This window comes from Myotis myotis, unplaced genomic scaffold (genome assembly GCF_014108235.1).
Source record: "Myotis myotis isolate mMyoMyo1 unplaced genomic scaffold, mMyoMyo1.p scaffold_m19_p_3, whole genome shotgun sequence".
Taxonomy (NCBI): domain Eukaryota; kingdom Metazoa; phylum Chordata; class Mammalia; order Chiroptera; family Vespertilionidae; genus Myotis; species Myotis myotis.
Window position 1 is genome coordinate 26,568,719 of NW_023416335.1, and position 21,726 is coordinate 26,590,444.

Consider the following 21,726-nt stretch of genomic DNA (forward strand, 5'->3'; position numbering starts at 1 on the left):
TGCCGCGACCCTTTAATATAGTTCCTCATGCTGTGGTGGCCCCAATTTCATTTTTACAAATTGAACATAATTAAAGTATAGTGATTAATCACAAAAACAATATATGTGTTTTCCGATGGTCTTAGGCAACCCCTGTGAAAGGGTCGTTCGACCCCCAAAGGGGTCGCGACCCACAGGTTGAGAACCACGGCTCTAGTCACATCGTTGGTCTCCCAGGCAACCAGCCTCCCTCCTCCCAGGGTAACCTGGTTAGCACAAACTCAGGTAGGGCTGAAAGGGCTTATTATGAATAACAAAAGATGCCCTCCTCACCCCAACACTCAGGAAATTCCCAAGGTTTTAGGAGCTCTGAGCCAGGAACTACGGACAAAGACCAAAGGCCTATTTCTCATTAATTATGTGGGGGAGGAGAAATTATCCTCTACCTTTCAAGGTTCTTCTGCCTGGACCAATAATCACATTAACATGAGACAGATTAGCAGGGAAACACATTAAAGTTTAATAACATGCATGCCTCCTGTTTCCATGGGAGACACCCAGGAAAGTTGGCGTTAGCAATCACCTTAAATACCACCTTCAGCTAAAGACAAAAGATGCTGAGGGTGCAGATTCTGTTACAGTGTGGCCAGGAAAAATACAGTTTCCAAGGTAAGCCGGTGATGCAGATGTAAGCCTTCTCCTTTGATGGTGAAGGCAGGCCTGGTACAGTGAGGGAATCACTGATAGAGGTTTCCCTGACAAAGGTAACTGTCCTTTACTGAGGGTCCCTTCTACTTGGTTTTCGCAGCTTCTCCCACGTCTGCTCTTTATTAAAATTAGCCAGCCCAAAATAATCAATATCCCAAAGAGGCATACTTTGGGGTAGCAAACTCTGCTCCCTTCAATCACAGTTCTACAGGATCACCGGTTAGTGTGGTCCTGACGCACAGAGAGAACTACCTGATCGTCTTTCTACATCCCCCAGTGCCCCACAGGCAGATCCTGGCTCCTTCACACAGGTCAACCCCTCCCCATGGGCCACAGCCTTCTTACACTCCCACCAACGAACCTTTGGCTACTTAACACCACTTGCTACGTCCCTTTCTGCTGACATTTGCTGGAGCGGATTCGGCTCCCATGGCCAAGGCCCAGGCGCAGGGCCACAGCAACATCCAATAGAACACACGTGCAGACAGGGCCTACATCAGGATAGGCTGACGGGCCTGAGCACGCAAGGATGGAATACGACACGGGGCAGGCAAACTGGCAAACCTGCTCCCCCATCTTCCACCGCCCTGCCCCAATTTTTTTTTTTAAGGAAACATTAACACTCATTACTTTGGAGAATGCGCTGAGACAGGCATTTCTAATGGGTCCCAAATTGGTGCCGCCCTTTGTAAAGCGATATGGTAATCAGTATCCAGAGCCTTTAGAGCAGCGGTTCTCAACCTGTGGGTCGCGATCCCTTTGGCGGTCGAACGACCCTTTCACAGGGGTCGCCTAAGACCATCCTGCATATCAGATATTTACATGAAGATTCATAACAGTAGCAACATTACCGTTATGAAGTAGCAACGAAAATAATTTTATGGTTGGGTCACAACATGAGGAACTGTATTTAAAGGGCCAGAAGGTTGAGAACCACTGCTTTAGAGAGTGTGGGTCCTTAGCCCAGTAACTAACTTTTTAGGGATCTCATTAAGGACACATCCTTTTTTTTTTTATAGAAATGTAAAAAACAATCCATTCAGTATATTATTCAAGACAGAGACATACATGACATAAACGTCTGCCCCCCATAGAGATGGATTAAATGAATTATTGCATAATCTACTTAGTAAGATATATGCAGTCATCTAAAATCATGCTTAAAAATAATTTTAGGAAATGAATAATAGTTTACCATTTAATTTTTTTTAAAATATATTTTCATTGATTTCAAAGAGGAAGTGAGAGGGAGAGAAACATCAATGATGAGAGAGAATCATTAATTGGCTGCCTCCTGCACGCCCCCTATTGGGGATTGAGCCTGCAACCGGGGCATGTGCCCTTGGCATGTGCTCTTGACCGGACTCAAACCCGGGACCCTTCAGTCCCCAGGCCAACACTCAATCCATTGAGCCAAACCGGCTAGGGCTCTTATATATACATATATATATATTATATATATATGTATATTATATATATATAATATATATCATATATATGTAACATATAGTATATATATATAATATATAGTCTATATACATAGACTATATATTATATATAGTACATATATTTTAAATTCAATACAAAAACAGTAGATCTACACATGTAAACTACATGTAAAGGTGTTGTAGGCGGCAAGAATGGCACCAGGTGTCTGACCCGTGTGGGCACACCAACCCTGAGTTCAGCAACCTTGGTGCTTATGTTCTGGCTGGGATAGAATTCAGAGCTAAGACCCAGACTGTAAGAGAGCATTGATTGGGTAAATCACAGAGGTAAAAGAAGTAATTCCTAGAAGTAATGGGCTTAGGAAGCAGGTTATGAAGGCAAAGGAACGGCGGCCCTAGGAACTTGGGAGTGGGAAGCTCAGGGTAACCGTGCCTAGTGGGTGGGAAGGGGGAAGGGAAGGAAAGGCACTGTGCTCCCGGGAGGGAGACTCACTGGGTCCTCCGTCCTAAGGGTTTTCAGGGTGGAGATTTTAGGGAAGGTCCCAGGGCAAGATCTTCATAGAATATTCAGCAGTTTTCCAGGTGTGTCTCTTCAGGGTTGTGGTCTCCATCGATTGATTGGCCGGCACCAGGGTCCTTCTTCAATGCAGTTCATCCTGAGGTCAGCCTTGGCTGTGGCTTGTCTGGTTTTATTGCTTTTCTGGGCCTGGAGCTGAAATACAACTGAGGCCTAGATATTATCTCTAGGGTGGAAAGGTCAGGGGGTCCAAACCTTAGGACCAGCGATATGATGGTAGGGGAGGAAAGGTCACCCTGGGGGTGAGGCCCCACCCTACACAATTGTCCCTTTGCTAGGGACCTGGGGCTTTCCGCCCAGGTGACCTCTGCACCTGGCTCATCACCTTGCTGTTTGTGTGTGTCTAACTGCCTATCAAAAGGGGAAGAAAACAAAAAATAAATAAACAGAACAGCAGGCATTGGTTATCGGGGGTGGTGAATCTACAGGTACTTTCTTTCTCTTGTCTTTGTATTTGTCACCATTTTCCAAGTTAATTTAAATGTATGGAGACATTTTATGACCAGAAATTAAGTGTCCCCGGACCCAGGTTGGCGCTGCAAGACCCAGCGCCTCTGTTACGGCTGCGTGACTTTGCCCAAGTCAGCGAACTCCCAGATCTTGGCTTCCCGTCTTCTTTGTTGGGGCGGTAACCAGTCAACCAGTCCTGCCTGTCAGGTTCCAGATGGTCATGTGGTCACTGGGTCCAGGGCTTGTCAGGGGGGCTCTGTGATAGAGTGAAGGCACCTTAGACAGAGGGCGGGTCCAGCTGGACTTTCCAGCCCTGTCCTGGCCCACACGACTGAGGTGGGGTGTCCTATGCCCTCACCCACGCTCCGTGCCCACTCTTCCAGGGGAGGCATGGGGGGCAGTTCAAAGACAGGACTCATGGCGGCCATCGCCCACAGGCCCTTCTGCCAGGACCTCCTCAGAGACCTTAGTTCTGGAAATGACCGAGCCACAGCGGGCACCATGACCACCAGAGGGCACTGTGGGCTCCTGTGAGTCCAGTCCTGAGATCTGTGACCCATGGGGTTTGCTAGACCCAGGCTGGAAAGGAGTGAGTGCATGGGGGTCAGAGCACATGGGCCCTACACCGCTTTGGTGATCCCTGCTTTCAGCTGGGCACCTGAGAGGGCCCTTTCGCGTGGCTCGGCACCAGCACACGGGTTCCTCCAACCCTTCCTGGACCTGGACCCTGCCTGCACGAGCAGCCAGCCTCAGGGGCTCTCTCCTTCCCTTGGGGCTCCAGGGAGCTGCAGTGGCTGTGGGACCAGGATGGAGCCCTGTAGCCAGCTGCTGGCTTTGAGCCCTGTCTTGCCACAGACCGGCTACTTGCCTCAGGAAAGTTCCTGTGTGTGCATAAGTGTGTACGTGTGTGGGGGTGTATCCGAGGGTGGGAGACCCTCGTGTGGGTGCATGCTCCTCAGCTCCTCAGCTTCCTCTACTCTGAGATAAGAATTGTAGCATCTACCCCATGGGGCTGTGTGAGCACTAGGCTCCGTGCATTCGCACTGGGCACTGCCTGGCACAGCATGGCTGTTATCATTATTACAGAGGAGGGGGGCCTCCCTCACTCTGACCAGGAGTTGTCATTCAGGAGGTGCCCGTCCAGGCTCAGCACTTCCTCTCTGTGGAGGACGAAGCTCCTGGCACTGGCCTGGCACACCTGAGCCGACCCATGGGGCCCTCTGTGGGTACCCTCCTGCCTCTGCTCCATAACTCCTGACCTGGCAGGTGTCCAGGTGTCAGTTATAGGGGGTTTGCTGTGGGAGCAAGGACGTAACCTCACCTCCTCTGTCCTGTCCTCTTGTCTGTGAGACAGTCATAGGCGCCAGATGACTCAGTCAGCATCCCTGAGCCTCACAGATAAACATGGTCACATGGCAGGAGGCATCGCCGAGGTCAGGGACAACCAGGCCAGCAGTGGTGCCCTTCCAGCAGGAGTAAATCGCTGCTCCACTGGGTGAGTGAATGCAGGAGTTTGCCATCAATGCTCTCTGCTGAGGACAAACACAAATCCTACCCCTCGTGTTACCTCCTGTGACGGCAGCTCTCAGGTTCTGCCATTCACTCTCCAGGAAACCTTAGCACCGTGGGTTTTAACTTTCCCTGAATCCTGTCAGCTCTCTCTGACCCATGAGCCAATTAATATTTCTTCTCCACACCTTTTCTGAGAAAAACATGCCCTTTTGAAGGCTAATCCACCGTAAGTCTCAGGCCTCTTCCTGGGAAAATTCAATAGGTTTTGTGCTGATATTCTATTTTAATTTATTTTTTTAATATAATTTTTATTGATTTTAGAGAGGAAGGGAGAGAGAGAGAGAAACATCGATGATGAGAGGGAATCATTGATTGACTGCCTCCTGCACGCCCCACTCTGGGGATCAAGCCTGCAACCAGGCATGGGCCCTGACCGGGAATCGAACCTCGATTTCCTGGTTCACAGGTTGATGCTCAGCCACTGAGCCACACCGACCGGGCCTGCAATTCTCTTTCTGGATATGCTTTCCTTTTCAATGGCTTTGGCAAATGGAGGTTAAGCTGGCCCGTTTTGGCATGCTCTGGTGGAGCCCATTCCTTCCCGACTTTCTCCAAGATTGAAGACTGACCTCTCAGAGATGTAGGACCCTCACTATTTCCTTCTCCACAATGCGATTTCTTCTCACTGCACTCTGACCCACCCAGCCAGAAACGTGCCCAGTAGGCTCAGAGGAAAATAGAATGAACCAAAATTATGTCTGGAGCCCCTCCCAGCAGTAGAAATGTCCTGTGGGCTACAAAACTATTTGAAACCTCCTGCACCACAGTGTGGATGGACCCTGAGGACCTACTGTTAAGATAAATAAGCCAGACACATAAAAGGATAAATACTGTGTCCCACTCATCTGAGGTCTCTGGAGTAGTGAAATTTGAAGACAGAAAGTAGAGTGGTGGGTGTCATGGGCTGCAGGAGGGGGCGATGGGGAGTTGTTCAGTGGGTGCAGAGTTTCCGTTTGGGAAGATGAGAGAGCTTTGGAAATGCACGATGTCACAGCAATGCGAATACGCTTAATGGCACTAAACTGTACACTTAAACATGGTCGCAGTGGTCAGTGCTATGTTAAGTGTATTTTACCTCAATTTTAAAATGGGGGAGCGGTCACTACATGACCTGGCACTGATGGGCAGGAGGGGGTGCGTCCAGGTTTGGAGGCTGAAGGGATAGCCCCTGACAGGAGGAGAGGAGCGGAGGCCACCAGCAGGTCCCTTTCCTGGCTCCCTGTGTTTGGGAACAGCTGGGTGCCCCCACGTGTTAAGATGCGGGGTTGCTGCCCAGCCTGGAGGTGGTTGTTGAGAAACGTCAACAAGTCTCTAAAAATAAACACCCTCCCGAACTTCTGCCACTCTAGACTGTTCGTTCAATTTATTTTTTTTTCCAAGCAGTGCCTCCAAGCAAATCCTGGGAAAATAAGCACATTTACTTTTTTATTGATTCGGTTTCTTTGGGTCGTTGTGAGCAATTTGCTTGACTGTTGACTTGAAGGAACACGAAGTGGAAAAATTAACTTTATACTCATTTGTTTCCCAGGCTGTTCACCACAGTTTCAACTTATGTGAAACCCTCCAAGGAATCTGAGAAAATGGTTAGGATGTTTTGTAGAAAGCTTTAAAAACAGGAAAAGCAAGCTTCTCACCTTGTCTGGTTGAACTTTTTATGACACCTTTGTTCCCAAGATTATGCAGATGATTTTATTTCATTTTTCTAAGAAAAAGCTCAAAGGGGAAAAAAGAAATACCCGACTGTTAATGAAGCTGAAGTTCATGAAAACCAAACATCAGCTGCAGAAAAGCTAGTAAATACCAGGCTAACCGTACCCCCCCCTCTGAGGGATGCCACTTCCCGTGAGACATCCACTTGTCTGCGGGTTACATGGAATTGGCAGAGGTGGGGCCTTTAGTGAGAAATCACCACCAAATACTAATTACTCTTGATATAAAAACAATAGTGGGCCCAGTCAGTGTGGCTCAGTGGTTGAGCATCCACCCATGAACCAAGAGGTCACTGGTTTGATTCTGATTCCCGTTGGGGCGCATGCCTGACCCCCAGTAGGGGGGCCATGCAGGAGGCAGCCAATCGATGATGTTTCTCTTTCATCAATGTTCTTATCTCTATCCCTCTCCCTTCCTCTCTCTCTGAAAAATCAATAAAAACATATTTTTTAAAAAATAGTGGAAGATGGAAACTGTAGGATTACACATAAGGCACCAATATAGTCAAGCCCTGTGCCGACCCATTTTTAACTTTGACCATTTGGCACGGACATTATAGGGCGCGCTCAATGATGCCCACATAGAGGCAAAATGTCATAAAATAGGACATGTCGCCTCCTATGGGGTGGAGCAGGTGCATTCTCCGAGGACTGCGGCGAGGCCCTCGCTCCCGGCTGCAGGCCTTCCTCCGAGCGTGGCTGTGGTCTAAGCTGTTTTGAATGCTGTGGGGTGATGGGGACTCTGCACTCAGGATTCATGCTTCTTTCCACAGTGTGACGTCTTTGCTGGAAGCAGCCTGTGAGCCAGGCCACCTTTCCTAGCCCCCTCAGCTTCCCGGTCCTGTAACAAATGCTCCCAGCCCAGGTAGGGTGTGAGAGAAGTCCCACATGTCACACCTGGGACGGCATGGTTAGGAGGCGGGTGCACACTCTCTCCACGCACCACCCCAACGCCTCAGGGGCAGTGGAGCCTAGAGATGGAAGGTTGCCCACCAGATACTCCCTCTGGGTTGTTATGTGAGCAAGACACAGACATCTGCTCACGGTGCGAAAGCACATCGACGGGCATTTGTTCTGGAAGCTGGATTCTAACTGACATAAGTGGGATTTCTGATCACAAATACTGTATTCGTTGATGACCCATTCACGGCAACCAAAGAACCTTGGCCGATACAGAGGTACTGACCTGCTAGAGGATGAAGTTTTCTTTAAAAAGAAGTTCTTGTGCTGAGGCTCCAGGGAAAGCTACCAGGCCCTGAAATACACACACGTGTGTAGCCAACTCTGTCAAGAGAAATCCACTGGACAACTACCTTGGTACAGAACACTGAGAATGCTCTCTCTCTTTCTCTCTCCCTCTCTCTCTCTCATAACCAAGTGTCCCAGCACATTCTTTCTTTCCCCACCACGCTGCACCTTTTTTCATCAGTCAAGTTTTCAAATACCCTTGGGTTTGTTTCTAGAATCTCTATTTGGCTCCATTGGTGTCCTGAATTCAATAGAGTCCCCCAACAACTCATATCTACCTGTAACCTCATATGGTGGCCTTATTTGGAAATAGAGTCTTTGCGTCTTTAATTAGTTAAGATGAAATAATGCTGGATTAGGGTGGGCCCTACATCCAAGGACCGGTGTCCTTATAAGAAGAGCCATTCAAAGGGAAGACGTCTGGGTGGCCACAGAGGAAGAGGCTGGAGTTATGCATCCACAAGCCAAGGAATTCCAGAAGAGGGAAGAGGCAGGGAGAACCTTTCCCTACAGGTTTCAGAAGGAGCACGGCCCTGCCAACACCTTGGTGCTGGACATCTAGCTTCCAGAACTGTGAGAAAACGGGTTCATGCTGTTTCAGCCACCACAGTCTGTGGTATTTGGTTAGGAAAGCCCCAGGGAGCACATCCGTTTGGCCAGTCTGTCTATCCTAGTGAAAGTGCCACACTGCCTGAGCTATTATAACGTAATTACTACAAGTCTGCATATCTGATTGGGGCGCTCTCTTTCACGTGACTCTTCTTCAGTACTGTGCCAGTTCTGCGTGGCCCTTTATTCTGCATAGATGCAGGTCTACTGATAACACAGCGCAGTTCATATTTTCACATTTTAAAAAATGGAGGAAAAGTTTATATGCAGTGAATTGCACAGATCTCAGGTGCACAATCTAATGAGGTTTGACACACATAACACGTCGAGGTCAGGCATTTTCCCTGGCCCAGAAAGTTCCCTCGTTCCCTTTTACATCGTCTCCAACCCTCTTGGCAGCCGCTGTTCCAATTTCAATCACTACGGGTTAGATTCATTATTCTTGAGCATCATCCAAATAAATTGTACTCTATATACTCTTTTGGGTCGGGCTCTTTTACTTAGCATAGTCTCATTAGTTTTGAATTTTAATTTGGGTACATTGAATGGAATTCATCCAACAACCTTTATTCTTGGTCTTAGAGGTGGTAGAAAGGGTGGGCTTTGGTTACTGAGTGAATGTGGGTTGAGGATTCAAGAGAGGCGCCAACATTATGTGGAATGAGAGCCCATTAAAAAGAGTGTATGTGTGGGTGCACATGTATGTGTCTGCCTTTATGCATGTGTGTGCGCTTCTACTCCCTGCAAGGATAGAAAGTCTGGGAGGAAATATACACAGAAGTCTAACTATCAGAGGGCCCTGAAAAATGGGAATAAGAGAGAGTGGTGAGGATGACCTTTTCTTTTTGCCTCAATTCTGTATGATTTCAATTCCTTTGTAGTTTTGGGGAGTGACCCCCAGGCTCCTGGCTTGAGCAGATAGGTTAATTGGTGGTACCCCCAAAGCAAGGCAGGCGCCAGGAGAGCAGCACAGTGTTGCAGGGAGATGAGCCCAGGTTTTCTGGGTTGAGTTGGAGGTGCCCTCTCGACATCTCGGTGAAAATGTCCATTCGGTTGATGAAACACAGGACTAGAGCTCAGAAAAGGGGTAGGAGCCTGAGGTAAAGGTCTGGGAGTCAGCACTTACTTCAGGAAAGGAAGTGGACTCAGCACTTTCAAGATCGAAGCAGAGACATCACTCTCGGGGATGGGGGCAGTGCACGGGAGTCACCGTAGAGACATTTTAACGATCCCCAAGCCTGCACCTCAGCCTGACGAAAGTAGCCACCAAACCTCCTTCTCGCCCAGAAAACCTCTCCACCTAGGCAGGCGAGAAAGAAACGGTTGTTACTGAATGAGCACGAAGCCTGAATACGGTGCTCATTACAGGCAGCCCAACAAGAGATGGTGAAGACAGAGAGAATCCCACCCTTTTGTGAAGTCAGGCCCGTGTCACCCACAGTGTACATGTCGGTTGTCTTTTTCCAAAGGAGAAATGAAACTCCCGCCTTTCGACCAGAGGAAGTTGCATTGTGCAGACAAGCTCCTGGCGAAGGTTCTCCAGACAGGGGGCCGCTTCCATGTTCACATTTCAAAGACAGGGCTGCGCGCCCAAGAAAGACATCCTGAGACGCAAGCCTATCTGAAGGCTGCTCCGGCTTCTAGAAAGTTTTACCTGCATCTCAAAGAGGGAGGGAGCATGTATGGTGTTGACTTTTCTAAAGAAAATGTTGATAAAGAGGTGGGAGTTTTCGCTCCCTTTTGGAACTAGGGACACTTCTATTTTTTAAAAAAAATATATTTTATTGATTTTAGAGAGGGAGAGGGAGAGAGAGATAGAAACATCAATGATGAGAGAGAATCATTGATTGCCTCCTCCTGCACGCCCCCCAATAGGGATCAAGCCCGCAACCCAGGCATGTGCCCTTGGCTGGAATCGAACCTGGGACCCTTCAGTCCGCAGGCTGATGCTCTATCCATTGAGCAAAACCAGCCAGGGCACTTTTATTTTTTTAGATTTTTTTTTTATTGATTTCTGAGGGGAGAGGAAAGGGAGATATAGATAGAAACACCAATGATGAGAGAGAATCATCGACCAGCTGCCTCCTGCATTCTCCACACTGGGGATCGAGCCGGCAACCCGGGGAATGTGCCCTGACCAGGAATCAAACTGTGACCTCCTGGTTCATAGGTTGACACTCAACCACCGAGCCACACTGGGCATTAGGGACATTTTTAAATTGAAATTTATTGTTTAGATTTGCATTTACCCAGACAGTTATCACAGTGGCCTTGAATCGATTTGTTTGACTGAGTGATCACACACAGAAATCCCTCAGAAGTTTGTGCTCTTGGGTTTGAATAAGATTTTGACATGACCCTAATTCCAGCTTCAAATATTTATTTTAAAATTCATATTCTAATGATTGGGTTCCTAGTCTAGATGGTTGATAATTAGCTTTGTGTATTCAAAGCATTCCCCACTGGCGTTGAAGGGCCCTGTACCTCACTGCTTCCTAACTTAGTAGGTCCCACTACCTCTTCACCTGAAACCCCAGGGTAAGCACCAGAGGGAGACCTCCTCTGCATCCGAGGCAAAGGGCGCTGCCAGCTTTTCCAGAGCAACAGAGAGGCAGGTCGGTGCTCAGTTTGCTAGAAAACGTCAAAATAAAAAAGCTGAGAAACAAAGGACATCATTGTGTTTCCTGATAAATGGCCTCATAAGGAAAAACTCTCAAGGAAAAAGGATCTGACCTCTTATTTAAAGAAATCTGGGTCACCGTGTTCCATATGCCTTCAGGAAAGAGTTGCCAGCTGAGACACAGAATGCCGGCCACATCAGAAGCGCAGACGCACATGAATACTTTGTTGGCATAAGTATATCCCATACTGGGTGCCCTGTATGTGTATTTTTTTAAATATATTTTATTGTATGGGATAGGGGAGGCTAGGGGACTGTCTAGGGCGGGGGGATAAAATGGACACATATGTAATACCCTTTGTAATACTTTAAGCAATAAATTTTTAAAAAAATCAATAAAATATATATTTTTAAAGAAAAAAAATAAATATATTTTATTGTATGTAAGGTATTTTATTACCTCAGAGAGATAAGGAGAGGGATAGAGAGTTAGAAACATCCATGAGAGAGAAACATTGATCAGCTGCCTCCTGCACACTCCCTACTGGGGATGTGCCCGCAAACAAGGTACATGCCCTTGACCGGAATCAAACCTGGGACCTTTCAGTCCGCAGGCCGACGCTCTATCCACTGAGCCAAGCCAGTTAGGGCTGTATGTGTATTTTTATTTGCTAAATCTGTCAGCCCCATTTTAGACGTAAGTGAAGTGGGTTTCTCTGGGTGTGTAACTTTCATGTCATGAATCTAGAACATTTTTTTTAAACATATTTTAAAAATATATATTTTTATTGATTTCAGAGAGGAAAGGAGAAGGGGAGAGAGATAGAAACATTAATGATGAGAGAGAATCATTGATCAGCTGCCTCCTGCATGCCCCCTACTGGGGATGGAGCCCCCAACCAGAATCAAACCCAGGACCCTTCAGTCCTCAGGTCGATGCTCTATCCACTGAGCCAAACCAGTTAGGGCTGGAACTTTTTTTTTTTTTTTTTTTTTTTTTTTTTTTGCCTTAATTGCCAAAGTTAAGAGCATGGTTCTTTTTCAACAGTAGAAATATTTTTTAATGTGACTGCATTTGGAGAGAGTGCCTTTCCAGGGTGATCAAGCTAAAATGAGGTCATTAGGGCAGGTCCTGATCCCATACGACTGGTGTCCTTCTAAGCAAAGGTGAGTAGGACACAGACATGCACAGAAGAAAGACCATATGAGGACAGGGGGAGAGGATGGCTGTCTGCAAGCCAAGGAGCGAGGCCTCAGGACAAACCAACCCTGTCAATGCCCTGACTGCAGGTTCCTAGTCTCCCGGACTGTGAGAAAATACACCTCAGTTGTCCAAGCACCCCAGGCTGTGGTACTTTGTTAGGGTGGCCTGAGCTGGATAATACAAAATGAAAACTTGGGGGTTCCATTATGAAAGGAAGAAGAGGAGAAAAGATGGTGGAGACCACCTCAGTGTCTGTAGAGTGTCCTCCCCTGTTGTCCTTCCGCCTTTCCTGAGCACTTGTCTGTCAGGGGCGCAGGTTGAAGTAGAAGCCTCCTTCCCAGGTCTCTGCAGTGCAGGCTCCCACCGTCCATTAAGACTTGACAAACAACACTTCCTGGGTGAGGCCTCCTTGACCTGTGCAGAAGGAAGTACCTGCTCCCGCTCATGAATTATAGTATCTTGTACAAAAAAAACTTTATTAGGGTTGTTACATAATGTCATGCATCACAATGTTTTTCTTTAAAATGTTCATTTTAGCCCTACCTGGCTTTGCTCAGTGGACAGAGTGTCAGCCCACAGATTGAAGGATTCCGGGTTTGATTCTGGTCAAGGGCACATATGTTGGTTGCAGGCTTGATCCCCCTGCAGAAGGCAACCAATTGATGTGTCTCTCTCACATCGATGTTTCTCTCTCTGTGTCTCTTCCCCTCCCTTCTGCTCTCTCTAAAAATCAACGGGAAAATATTCTTGGGTGAGGATTAACAAACAAACAAAAAAAGTGTTCATTTTACCTTATAGAAATAAATCTTGCTTATGAGTAGCACTCATAAAATTGTCTCGGGAACCTAATTGTAAGCTTCCTGTAATGCTCAGAGCCTACAAAATACCTTACATTCGAATCTGTATTGAAAGCACGAGGGAGCCAAAACCAACTGTAAGTGTCTGGTTTATAAACTATACGCAAAACCCATCTCCTTGCTTTATAACCATGCCTCTTGTTTGCACAGTTCTCCCCACAGCTGTAAACTACCCGGGCATAGCAGAGAGCAAGAAGACTTTGGACCTGCCATCTGCCTAAACCTGTTTTTCTTCTTTAAAGGTCTTCAGGGAAGACTCTAAGGTGATTTCCTGCAGGGCACGAGGGGTATGAGGGGCCTTCGGAGCCAGGAATCTTCTCCCAGATAAAAACGCACCTGAGCAAAAATGCACATGAAGCACCTGAGTTTGGGAGGATGCGTAACAGGAACAACAAAATGCCAAGCATCCACTGAGCATGTTCCACGCACCAGACATCACCAAGTTCCTTACGTGCACGAGGTGACATGACCCAGCCGGATGAGCTGAGACGTGAACCTGCACAGTCTCCGGGACTCCAGTTCTTCTGCAGTCTCAAAGAGGGCGGCTTTCCCAAAGAAAAGGGCCCACGGAGGGTGACCCTGTGGCCTGGTGTTTCTGGGGCCGTTCTGGTTGTTGCCGGAGGTCCCAGCACAATTATTTCACCCAGTTGTCCTGGCCTGGACCTCACCTAGAGAGTAAGGAAAGGGGCAGGAGGAACAGAAGGGAAATTTGTCCTCTGAGCAAAGCCTCCTGCTCTTGCTCAAGGCAGGCGCCCTGCTCAGCTCCCACGTGCAGATGTGGGCATTTGGGTGGTCACTGGAAACCTCATCGTCTCCCTACATTGGTCATTTTTTATGTCCCCCAACCCAGTTCTCAATCCTTTACTCATAACATCTGCATGTGTTTCTGTTTGCTTTCTGGGAAGGGCAGGAGCAGGTGGCCTAATAAGGCCTGTGGGGGAGGAAGACACTTTTCTCTACCCTCAAGGTTCTTTGGGCTAATAATTAAATAGGCATGAGACAGGTTAACAAGAGAATATGACCCAATTTAATTACACACATGCATGTGGGAACCCCACATCCATGAGGCGTTCAAAGGCAGGAAGAGAAATGAGGTATGTGAACATTCTGAGCTAAGGGTGGGATAATATTCCCTGGGGCTTTATAGGGGAAGAAGGATATTGGCAGGACGATAAAAAGAGTAGATATTCGGTAATTAGCAGTTTGCCCTGCCCTATAGATAGGTCATATAAAGTTACTTCTGGGGATAATGTTCTAGGCAGTTAGACAACTTGAAGAGAGTGAGGATGATGGGCCAGGGACAGAAACTCACCAAGGCAGGTGCCCAGCAAGGGGCAAAACTGGGAAAGCAAGACCTCACCCCAGGCTAATCTTTCCTCCCCTAGCATATCGATGGTCATGGTCACACAGTTTAGACCACATGACCTTTCCTCCCTAAAGATAACATCTGGGTAGGCCTCAGTTGTATTTCAACTTCAGGCCCAGAAAACCAGCAAAACCAGACAAGTGATGCCATGGCTGTCTCAGGAGAGCTGCATTGACTAATAACCCTGTGGCCTGGCTCCAACTAATCAGTGAGACCAGGACCCTAAAAGAACGCACCTGGAGAGCTGATGAATCTTCTATTGAGAGCCTCCCAGGAAACCTCCTCTAAGATTTCCACCTGCAAGAGAGAGATAAGTACGCTCAGGATGAAGGACCCAGAGCCAGCTCTCCCCCAGGGAAGCAGCCCACGCCATTCCCTTCCCCACTTCTTCCCTCCAAGGGACTGCAGGAGACTTGCAACCAGGGGAGCAATGGGCAGTGGCAGCTGATCCTGGGCTAACCCCCTGAGCCTGTCTCCAAGGCCCCCTTCTCAGTGAGCCAAAGCAGCCCAGCCTAGGCTCTCCTTTTGCTTCTTCTATGCCCTTTTTTGTTGCACTGTCCTGAGTGTGTTTTTGCTTCAGCCAATAAATTATAGCTTGCTTTGTTGCACGTTGTTTCTTGATGAAAATTTTTCCTTCAAGAAGACAAGAACCGAAGTCTTGTCATCTCACCTGTAACAATAACTCTTTTTTTAATTGATTGTTTGATTTGAGAGAAAGAGAGAGAGAGAGAGAGAGAGAGAGAGAGAGAGAGAGAGAGAGAGAGGTTGATTTGTTGTTCCACTTATTTATGCATTCATTGGTTGCTTCCTATATGTGCCCTATCAGACAATGCTCTAACCAATTGAGCTACCTGGCCAGGACTGATCATAACTCTTATTATGGGCAAAGCCCCTAATTTAAATTCTTGAAGGGAGAGGTGAAAGTTTCTCATGATCCTGCAGGGTCTCAATTGCCTTCAGCTCAAAACAATTCACCTACCAAAACAGTGCATCTTGAAGAGGCCAGTTCTGAACCCATTCAGACTTTCTGAGTGGGAGGCGTACATTTGTGCACATTAATCCCCAGAGTCAAAATAGGCCTCTAAGGCTGGGTGCTGGCCCTGCCCCAGACCAGGGAGCTGAAGTGCACAGCCAGCTGGATTGGGGCCAAAGTCAAGGCTGGATCTCAAGGCAAGAGGATCAGTTCCAAGGGCCTCCCTCTCTTAAGCTTCTTTTCATCTATAATGCTCTCCCCATCCAGCCCTTTGTTGAACAGACTATGGCTCATGGACCAGATGTGGGAGCCTGTGAGAAATGCAGGGTCTCAGACTACCCCACCTCCGCCCTGCCCCGCTGAATCAGGATCCACATCTCACTGGGTCCCCAGGTGGGCGTCTGAGCAGCACAGCTGTACTTTGGGTAAGACACCTTCCCTGACACCTGTGACTCCTGCAACCCCACCCCATGTGCAAAAGCTCTACTGGCTTCAGGTCTGAGGACATCACAAGGAGACCCAGCGTGGCGCTGGGCACCCTTTGCCACACGTTGGGAAGCACTCGGTGTCCAGTGGGCTGCTGCAGGGATCTGCAATGGGTCAGCAAGTTCAGATGTTACCTTTGTCCCTCCATCACCCACAGGTCTATGGCTGTCCCCTAGATGTCTGTTAGTCTTGGAGGAAGGGGCACTCCTAGCAACTCTTTTAATCAAGTAATGAGAACAGGAATTCCTGCAGGAAGAGAGACATCCATTGGGTGGTGACTCCAGAGCTTTTGCACATGCCCCTCTCAGTGCCACCTCCCCAGAGGACCTGGGTCCCCTGTGCAGGAATTCTCATACCCGGACTGACCAGCCCCCCTGGTGTCCAGAAGGTTTAGTGCTGCAAAGCGGGCTCCTCACACAGCTTTCCCCAGAGCACCAGGAAGGGATGCTCTGGGGAGACCGGGCGTGGGCTGGCTGCCTCTGCGCAGGCTGCACGCTCCCTCCTGGGGTGTGCACACAGTGTGGTTTCCTTACTCCGACGTGATCTATCCATCACGGATTATCACAGCTGCCCGCTTTGAGGAAAGGGAGGTGGCCAGGAAGGTGCCCAGGACACTCAGAGCACTGGGCATGGGGAGGTGGTGGAGGTGCACCAAGGACACAGGGGAGCTTGGGGAGCTGTGCAATGGGAGTCGGGGCACGCTGGTGGGGTTCCAGCAGCCCTCAGACCTCCCGGAGGCCCTTCTAGTGACATTGCCCTCTGGCTGCTGACCGTCCTTGCCTGCCCTGGGCCCTGGTCCTTTCTATCTTTCCTTCCACTCTTCCTGGAGGGCAGCCCCGCTCCTATCTAACTTATTCCCAACATAGAAAGTTCACACTCTAGTTTTATCTGGCTCCAAAATACACTTGATCTGGGGCACTGCCATCACACTCAAGGTTAAGGCATGTACCCCGTGGTCTGTGCTTCCTGTCGGGGCATTGGAGCCACAGGACCAAGGCTGCTCTCCAATGCGGTTGTGAAGAAGTGGGTAGGAGGGGAGTGAGGCTGGGACCCTGAGGCCCATCTGGAGAAGGGCAGGAGTTACAGAAAAGAGGGGCCTTGAGGAAGTAAGAAGTGTCCACCAGGACTGCCAGGAGGGATCGGAATAGCAGAGCTGTGCCAACAGGGCTGGAAGCTGAATGGTTTGGGGGCACACGATGCTGAGTGCAAGAGAAATGCCAGATATTCTCACAGAAACTGCAACAGGAAGTAGGAAATGGGGTTTGGGCCCATAGGGAGATCGGAGCAGAGAGGGGTTCAGTCATTCCCGTGGACCTGTGGCAGACCGACAAGGAAGGGAACAGGGCAAAAACTACAGGATGGGGATCAGGGGGAGGTCGCTGTGTGCCTGTTCTGTTTTGTAAGACCCAGCAGAGGTGAAGTGGTGTGGGCCGACGGGATCCCCCCACAATTGTGTAAGAATAAGTCACCCTATCTGTGGACTTGAGCCTGCAGAAGAAAGGACCATTGTTGGCAATGTGCCAAGGAGGTCAGAGCGTGGATAAGGGGTCTTTGAAAGAAGCAACACTTTGTCTTTCAAAAGCAAAATGCTGTGAACGGAGCTGAAAGCCTGAAGAATTTTCCCAGAACCAGCACACTGGGAAGGTTGGCAGAACCGGCACTTGGGTTATGCTTACCCAAGCACTGACTTTCCTCTAGTCCTGCAGGGTTTGGAGAGGCTTAACAATGGGCAGACTGACGTCTCCGATTTAGAGGGGGCCCCAAATTACTTCCCAGGCTCCTGTTGAGCCCTCAGACAGAACACCCCTGAACAACCAACGTTAAGCTCCCAGGCTGGCTCGCAGAAGCCCTGGCAGTGGAAAGCTGGCGGTTTTATTTCTACCGCACATAGCAGTGGCTTATGGGTACTTTTCTGGAGAAAGAGCATCTGGAGTCCCAGGGAGACTTTTCCTCAAAGGTGGGCTGGCCATGGTGGAGCAGGTTCCTGGGCATAGGAAGGTGGTCACGGAACATTTGCAGAAGAGCTGTCTTCCTGATTTGCCTGATTGCTTACTGTTCTGAGACCACTATTTATTTAAAAAAAAAAAAAAAAAAAAAAAAAAGACCTTGGGGATGTAGAGGACTAAGGCTACAAAAGAACCTTAAATCTTAAAGCATCTTAAGTTTCCTTTTATCTCACCACATTTCCGACGCAAAGTTCAAAACACACAGTTCAGGCAAATTTTTGGGGACCCCCCCCCCACACACACACACACAGCTAGGGAAAGCAGTGCAGGCCTAGTTTGCATGCCATAATTCTGCCATCTCAGTGCATGGTGAGCCGGACCAAGGGAGATGCAATTCAAAAGCAGGGCAGCCCTGGCTCTCCAGGGAGGAGTGGCTGTTAGGCTGTTTTTGTTCGGTGGTGCTTTCCTTCAGAAGTGAGAGGCAGAAGAAGCTGCGTGATCAGACGGCTGTTCATTTTCTGAGAGTACTGGGCATTGACTCATGCTCCCAGGATTCTGGACACAGCACTAGGGAGGCAGCAGCCCCCACAGCTGCCGGCTGCAGTTTGGGGAGTGGTGCAGATGCCTGAGCTGTTAACTCCAAGTCACCCCAGATGGCAACCCTGCAGGGCGGCACATCCCTCCAACTGCTGGGTTGTAGTAGCCAAGGCCAGCCAGTCTGACACCGCGGCTCCTGGCAGCTGCCATTTTCCTAGGCCCGGCTCACTGCAGTTGGGGTTGGGTGGAGAAGGGAAGGCAGGAAGGAACAGGGCAGGTTCTCAGGTCTGAACTGTAGGCTGCAGGAGAGAGAGAGAGAGAGAGAGAGAGAGAGAGAGAGAGAACTTGCTTTTCTGCATAAAGCAAATAAAAAAGGTATCACAAGTCAGAACTCTGGCCTTTGGAACTGCTGCGCACTCAGGCTTGAAGGAATCTCGGAGGAATCCAACCTGGATGGCCTTCTCCGGCCTTTACTCAGGGTCTAAGAGGCCTGGAGGCTGGGCGGACGCGCTGCCAGTCGGCCCCGGTTCCACCCCCTGGTTCCCCCATCCCTTAGCCGGAGGCTCCCGCCTGCCCACCATCCCGCCCTGAGTCCCCGTCCTGCCCAGCGACCCCCCCCATCCCGCCCCTCGGGTCTCCTCATCCGGTTCCCGCTGAGCCCCCTTCAAGCCCCTGCACCCCACCCCGTTCCCCGGTCTACCCCCACCCCCGTTTCCACCCCGTCCCCACCCTGCACCCGGGCCCCATTCCCTAGCTCCCAGCGCCCTCTCCCTTGAGGCCGGGAGGGAGTCGTGGGCAGGGCTACCCCTTGCCAGGCTCCCGGCTCCAGGGCCTCCGACTCCGCCCTCCGCCCTCCGCAGGGGCCGGGGAGCAGGTGCAACCCGGCGCCCGCCCTCTCCCCCTCGCTCAGGGCCCCCCCCCCGCCCCTCCCCTCCATTTCCCCGGCCCCCGCCTTATTCCCACGCCGCTCATCGCACCCCCCGCCCCCCGCACTATCTCTGCCCTCCCCCTCCCACTCCCCCTCTTTGCAGCACCACCCTCCCCTCTCTTCACCCCTCCCCTGGCCCCGCCCCCCGCACGCCCCCTCCCCCACTCCTAGCACCGCCCCCTGCCGCCGGCCCCCCGCACCGCCTCCCTGCGCCCGCGGCGGTGGAAGGACTCTGGCTGCCCGAGTCCCGGGAGGCGGACTGGGCACCCCCACCCGCCGAGGTCTGGGCGGCTCCGGGCAGCCACCCGCCTCCTCCGCATGGAGCTCTCGGAGCACGAGCAGGCGGCGCGGGACCGCGTCCCCAGGTGGGCGCTCAGGCCCGGGACGCCCCTCGCCCAGCCTGGGGGTGCGAGGGTGGTGGCGCGGGATCTGGAGATGCGGGAGTGGGACGTCGCGGGATTTGGGGGTGCGAGGAGTGGGACGGTAGGCGGTGGGGGTGCTGGCCCTTGCACCTCCCTCGGCCGGGGCGCATTCTTGCCGCTCTCTGCCCGAGACCCCCTTCTGCACCGGGGGTGGGTCCAGGGCGCGCCCCCCACCCCACCCCGCCCCCCGCGGGTGGTCACGGCCCCTGACGGCCCCGCCCCTCCACGCGAGGACCCGCGGGCGGGGCGTGGAAGAGGACCCCGGGACGGGACCCTGGCAGGCGGGCGGTCTGTGCCGCTGGTCGCACGTGCGTGGGGAGCTTGATCTGGGGCTACAGGGCGTCTCTTTGTATTGCAGGATCGATGCGTATGGGTTTGAAAGGCCTGAGGATTTTGATTATGCGGCTTATGAAGAATTCTTTTCCACCTATCTGGTGGTACTCACTAGAAGAGCAATAAAATGGTCTAAACTTCTAAAGGGAAGCGGTAGTGTCCAGAAAAGCATGAGAGGTGAGTTTGGAACTTGGTCCACCACGCACTCAACCACCAGGTCACTGGCTGACAAATGCTGGGGGGAAGAGGGGTTCAGGATTCCTCAGGCACCCCTAATCTAGGGAGGCTGCCTTGAGTCTGGCATCTTTCCTAGGGATCCGGAGATTGGGAAATGGCAGACAGGTGTGTGACCTACGTAGGCCCAAGTTGAGGCTCCAAGCTTTGAATTCAGCTAGAACTTGCACCTTTGAGGTACAGGGGTGTTCTTTCCAGAAGATGGGCCTGCTTGCTTTCCAGAAGAAAGTTGGTTCCCTGCTTCTCAAAATGAGATTGGCCAGGGCTCTCTGCTTGTCCATGCCTGTGACCAAGCCCTCCCTGCGTCCCTTACTGGACCCCTCCTCACCTGTTCTGCCCCAGCCCTCTCCCTTCCTCTCTCTAGGCCTGGGGCCCCCTCCCTCAGGCCTCCTCTCCCTTCCTCCAGCACACCCCAGGCTAGCACCTGCCTCTCCTTGGGGTTCATCCCCAGCCCCTCCTATCTTTTTCAGGGGCTGACTGGAATGCCACTTCCATGATGCCTTCCGGAGCTCCTGTCTGGAATGGCACTCCCCCATCACACCATACAGCCACACACTCTTCACCCCTTTCTGCTTATTTTCTCCTCACTGTCTCATGCAGTGCAGAGCTGATTTATTTTATCATTTGTCTCCCCTGCTGGACTCCAAGATCCCTCTCTGCTGGCAGGGATTGGTCAGGGTAATTGCTTCAGTGTTTGAATGAATGAATGAATGAATGAATGAATGAATGAATGAAGTGTTTCAGTGTTTCTCAACCTGTGGATCGCGACCCCTGAAAATACATCCTGCATATCAGATATTTACATTACGATTCCTAACAGTAGCAAAATTACAGTTATGAAGTAGCAACGAAAATAATTTTATGGTTGGGGATCACCACAACATGAGGAACTGTATTAAAGGGTCGTGGCATTAGGAAGGTTGAGAACCACTGGTTTAGGTGGTAACTGCTGGGCAAGTGGAAGGGCGTTGGTAGGAGTGTGCCCCTTGGTAGGAGTTAAGAGAAGTCAGATAAATGGTGCAGAGAGGTGTGTACGGGTTTCCTGAAATAGGACATTGGTGACAATTAAGGCTGAGGACGGGGTCAGAGGCAAGGGACAGAGCTGTGTGACTAGAGTATTAGGGGTGTGTGTAGAAAGGGCCAGAGATGGAGCCAGGGAACCCTGCACGGGGCCCCATGTAGCCACACATCACCTGGACCTGGCAGACAGAAGCCAACTGTAAGAGGAATTATGAGCAAGGGGATGGAGAGATCAATTTTTGCTTTTAAAGCGGTTAGTGCATAGGGCCCAAAGTGGTCCCAGCACACAGTAGGCGCCTGGAAAGTATTTGTGGAGTTGACAGAGGGCGGGGTGTAAGCAGGTGGGTCTGGGAACTTGCTGCCCTGTAGGGCAGGGGTCAGGGGCTATCCCTAGACACTGGACAGCCCTCCCTCCTCCAGGCTATTACTGATAGGGGTGCTTAGTAAAAACTCAGCTAGCCCAGCCAGAATGGCTCATTTTTTTTTTAGCATCATCCTGC

General features: G+C 50.4%; 1 protein-coding gene across 3 annotated transcripts in view; it reads left to right on the forward strand.

Moving 5' to 3' along the window:
* Positions 1-19,401: 19,401 nt before the first annotated feature.
* GRTP1 (growth hormone regulated TBC protein 1) overlaps positions 19,402-21,726 on the forward strand; it is a 30,973-nt gene continuing 28,648 nt past the window's right edge. Inside the window, exons 1-2 of one of the 3 annotated variants that reach the window (XM_036301363.1) lie at positions 19,402-19,582; positions 19,998-20,149. In XM_036301363.1, coding sequence (XP_036157256.1) covers positions 19,536-19,582; positions 19,998-20,149 — 199 coding nt within the window. In that variant the 5' untranslated portion in view covers positions 19,402-19,535. The remainder of the gene's footprint in view (positions 19,583-19,997; positions 20,150-21,726) is intronic. The other 2 variants (XM_036301360.1, XM_036301362.1) reach the window with 2 other exon arrangements.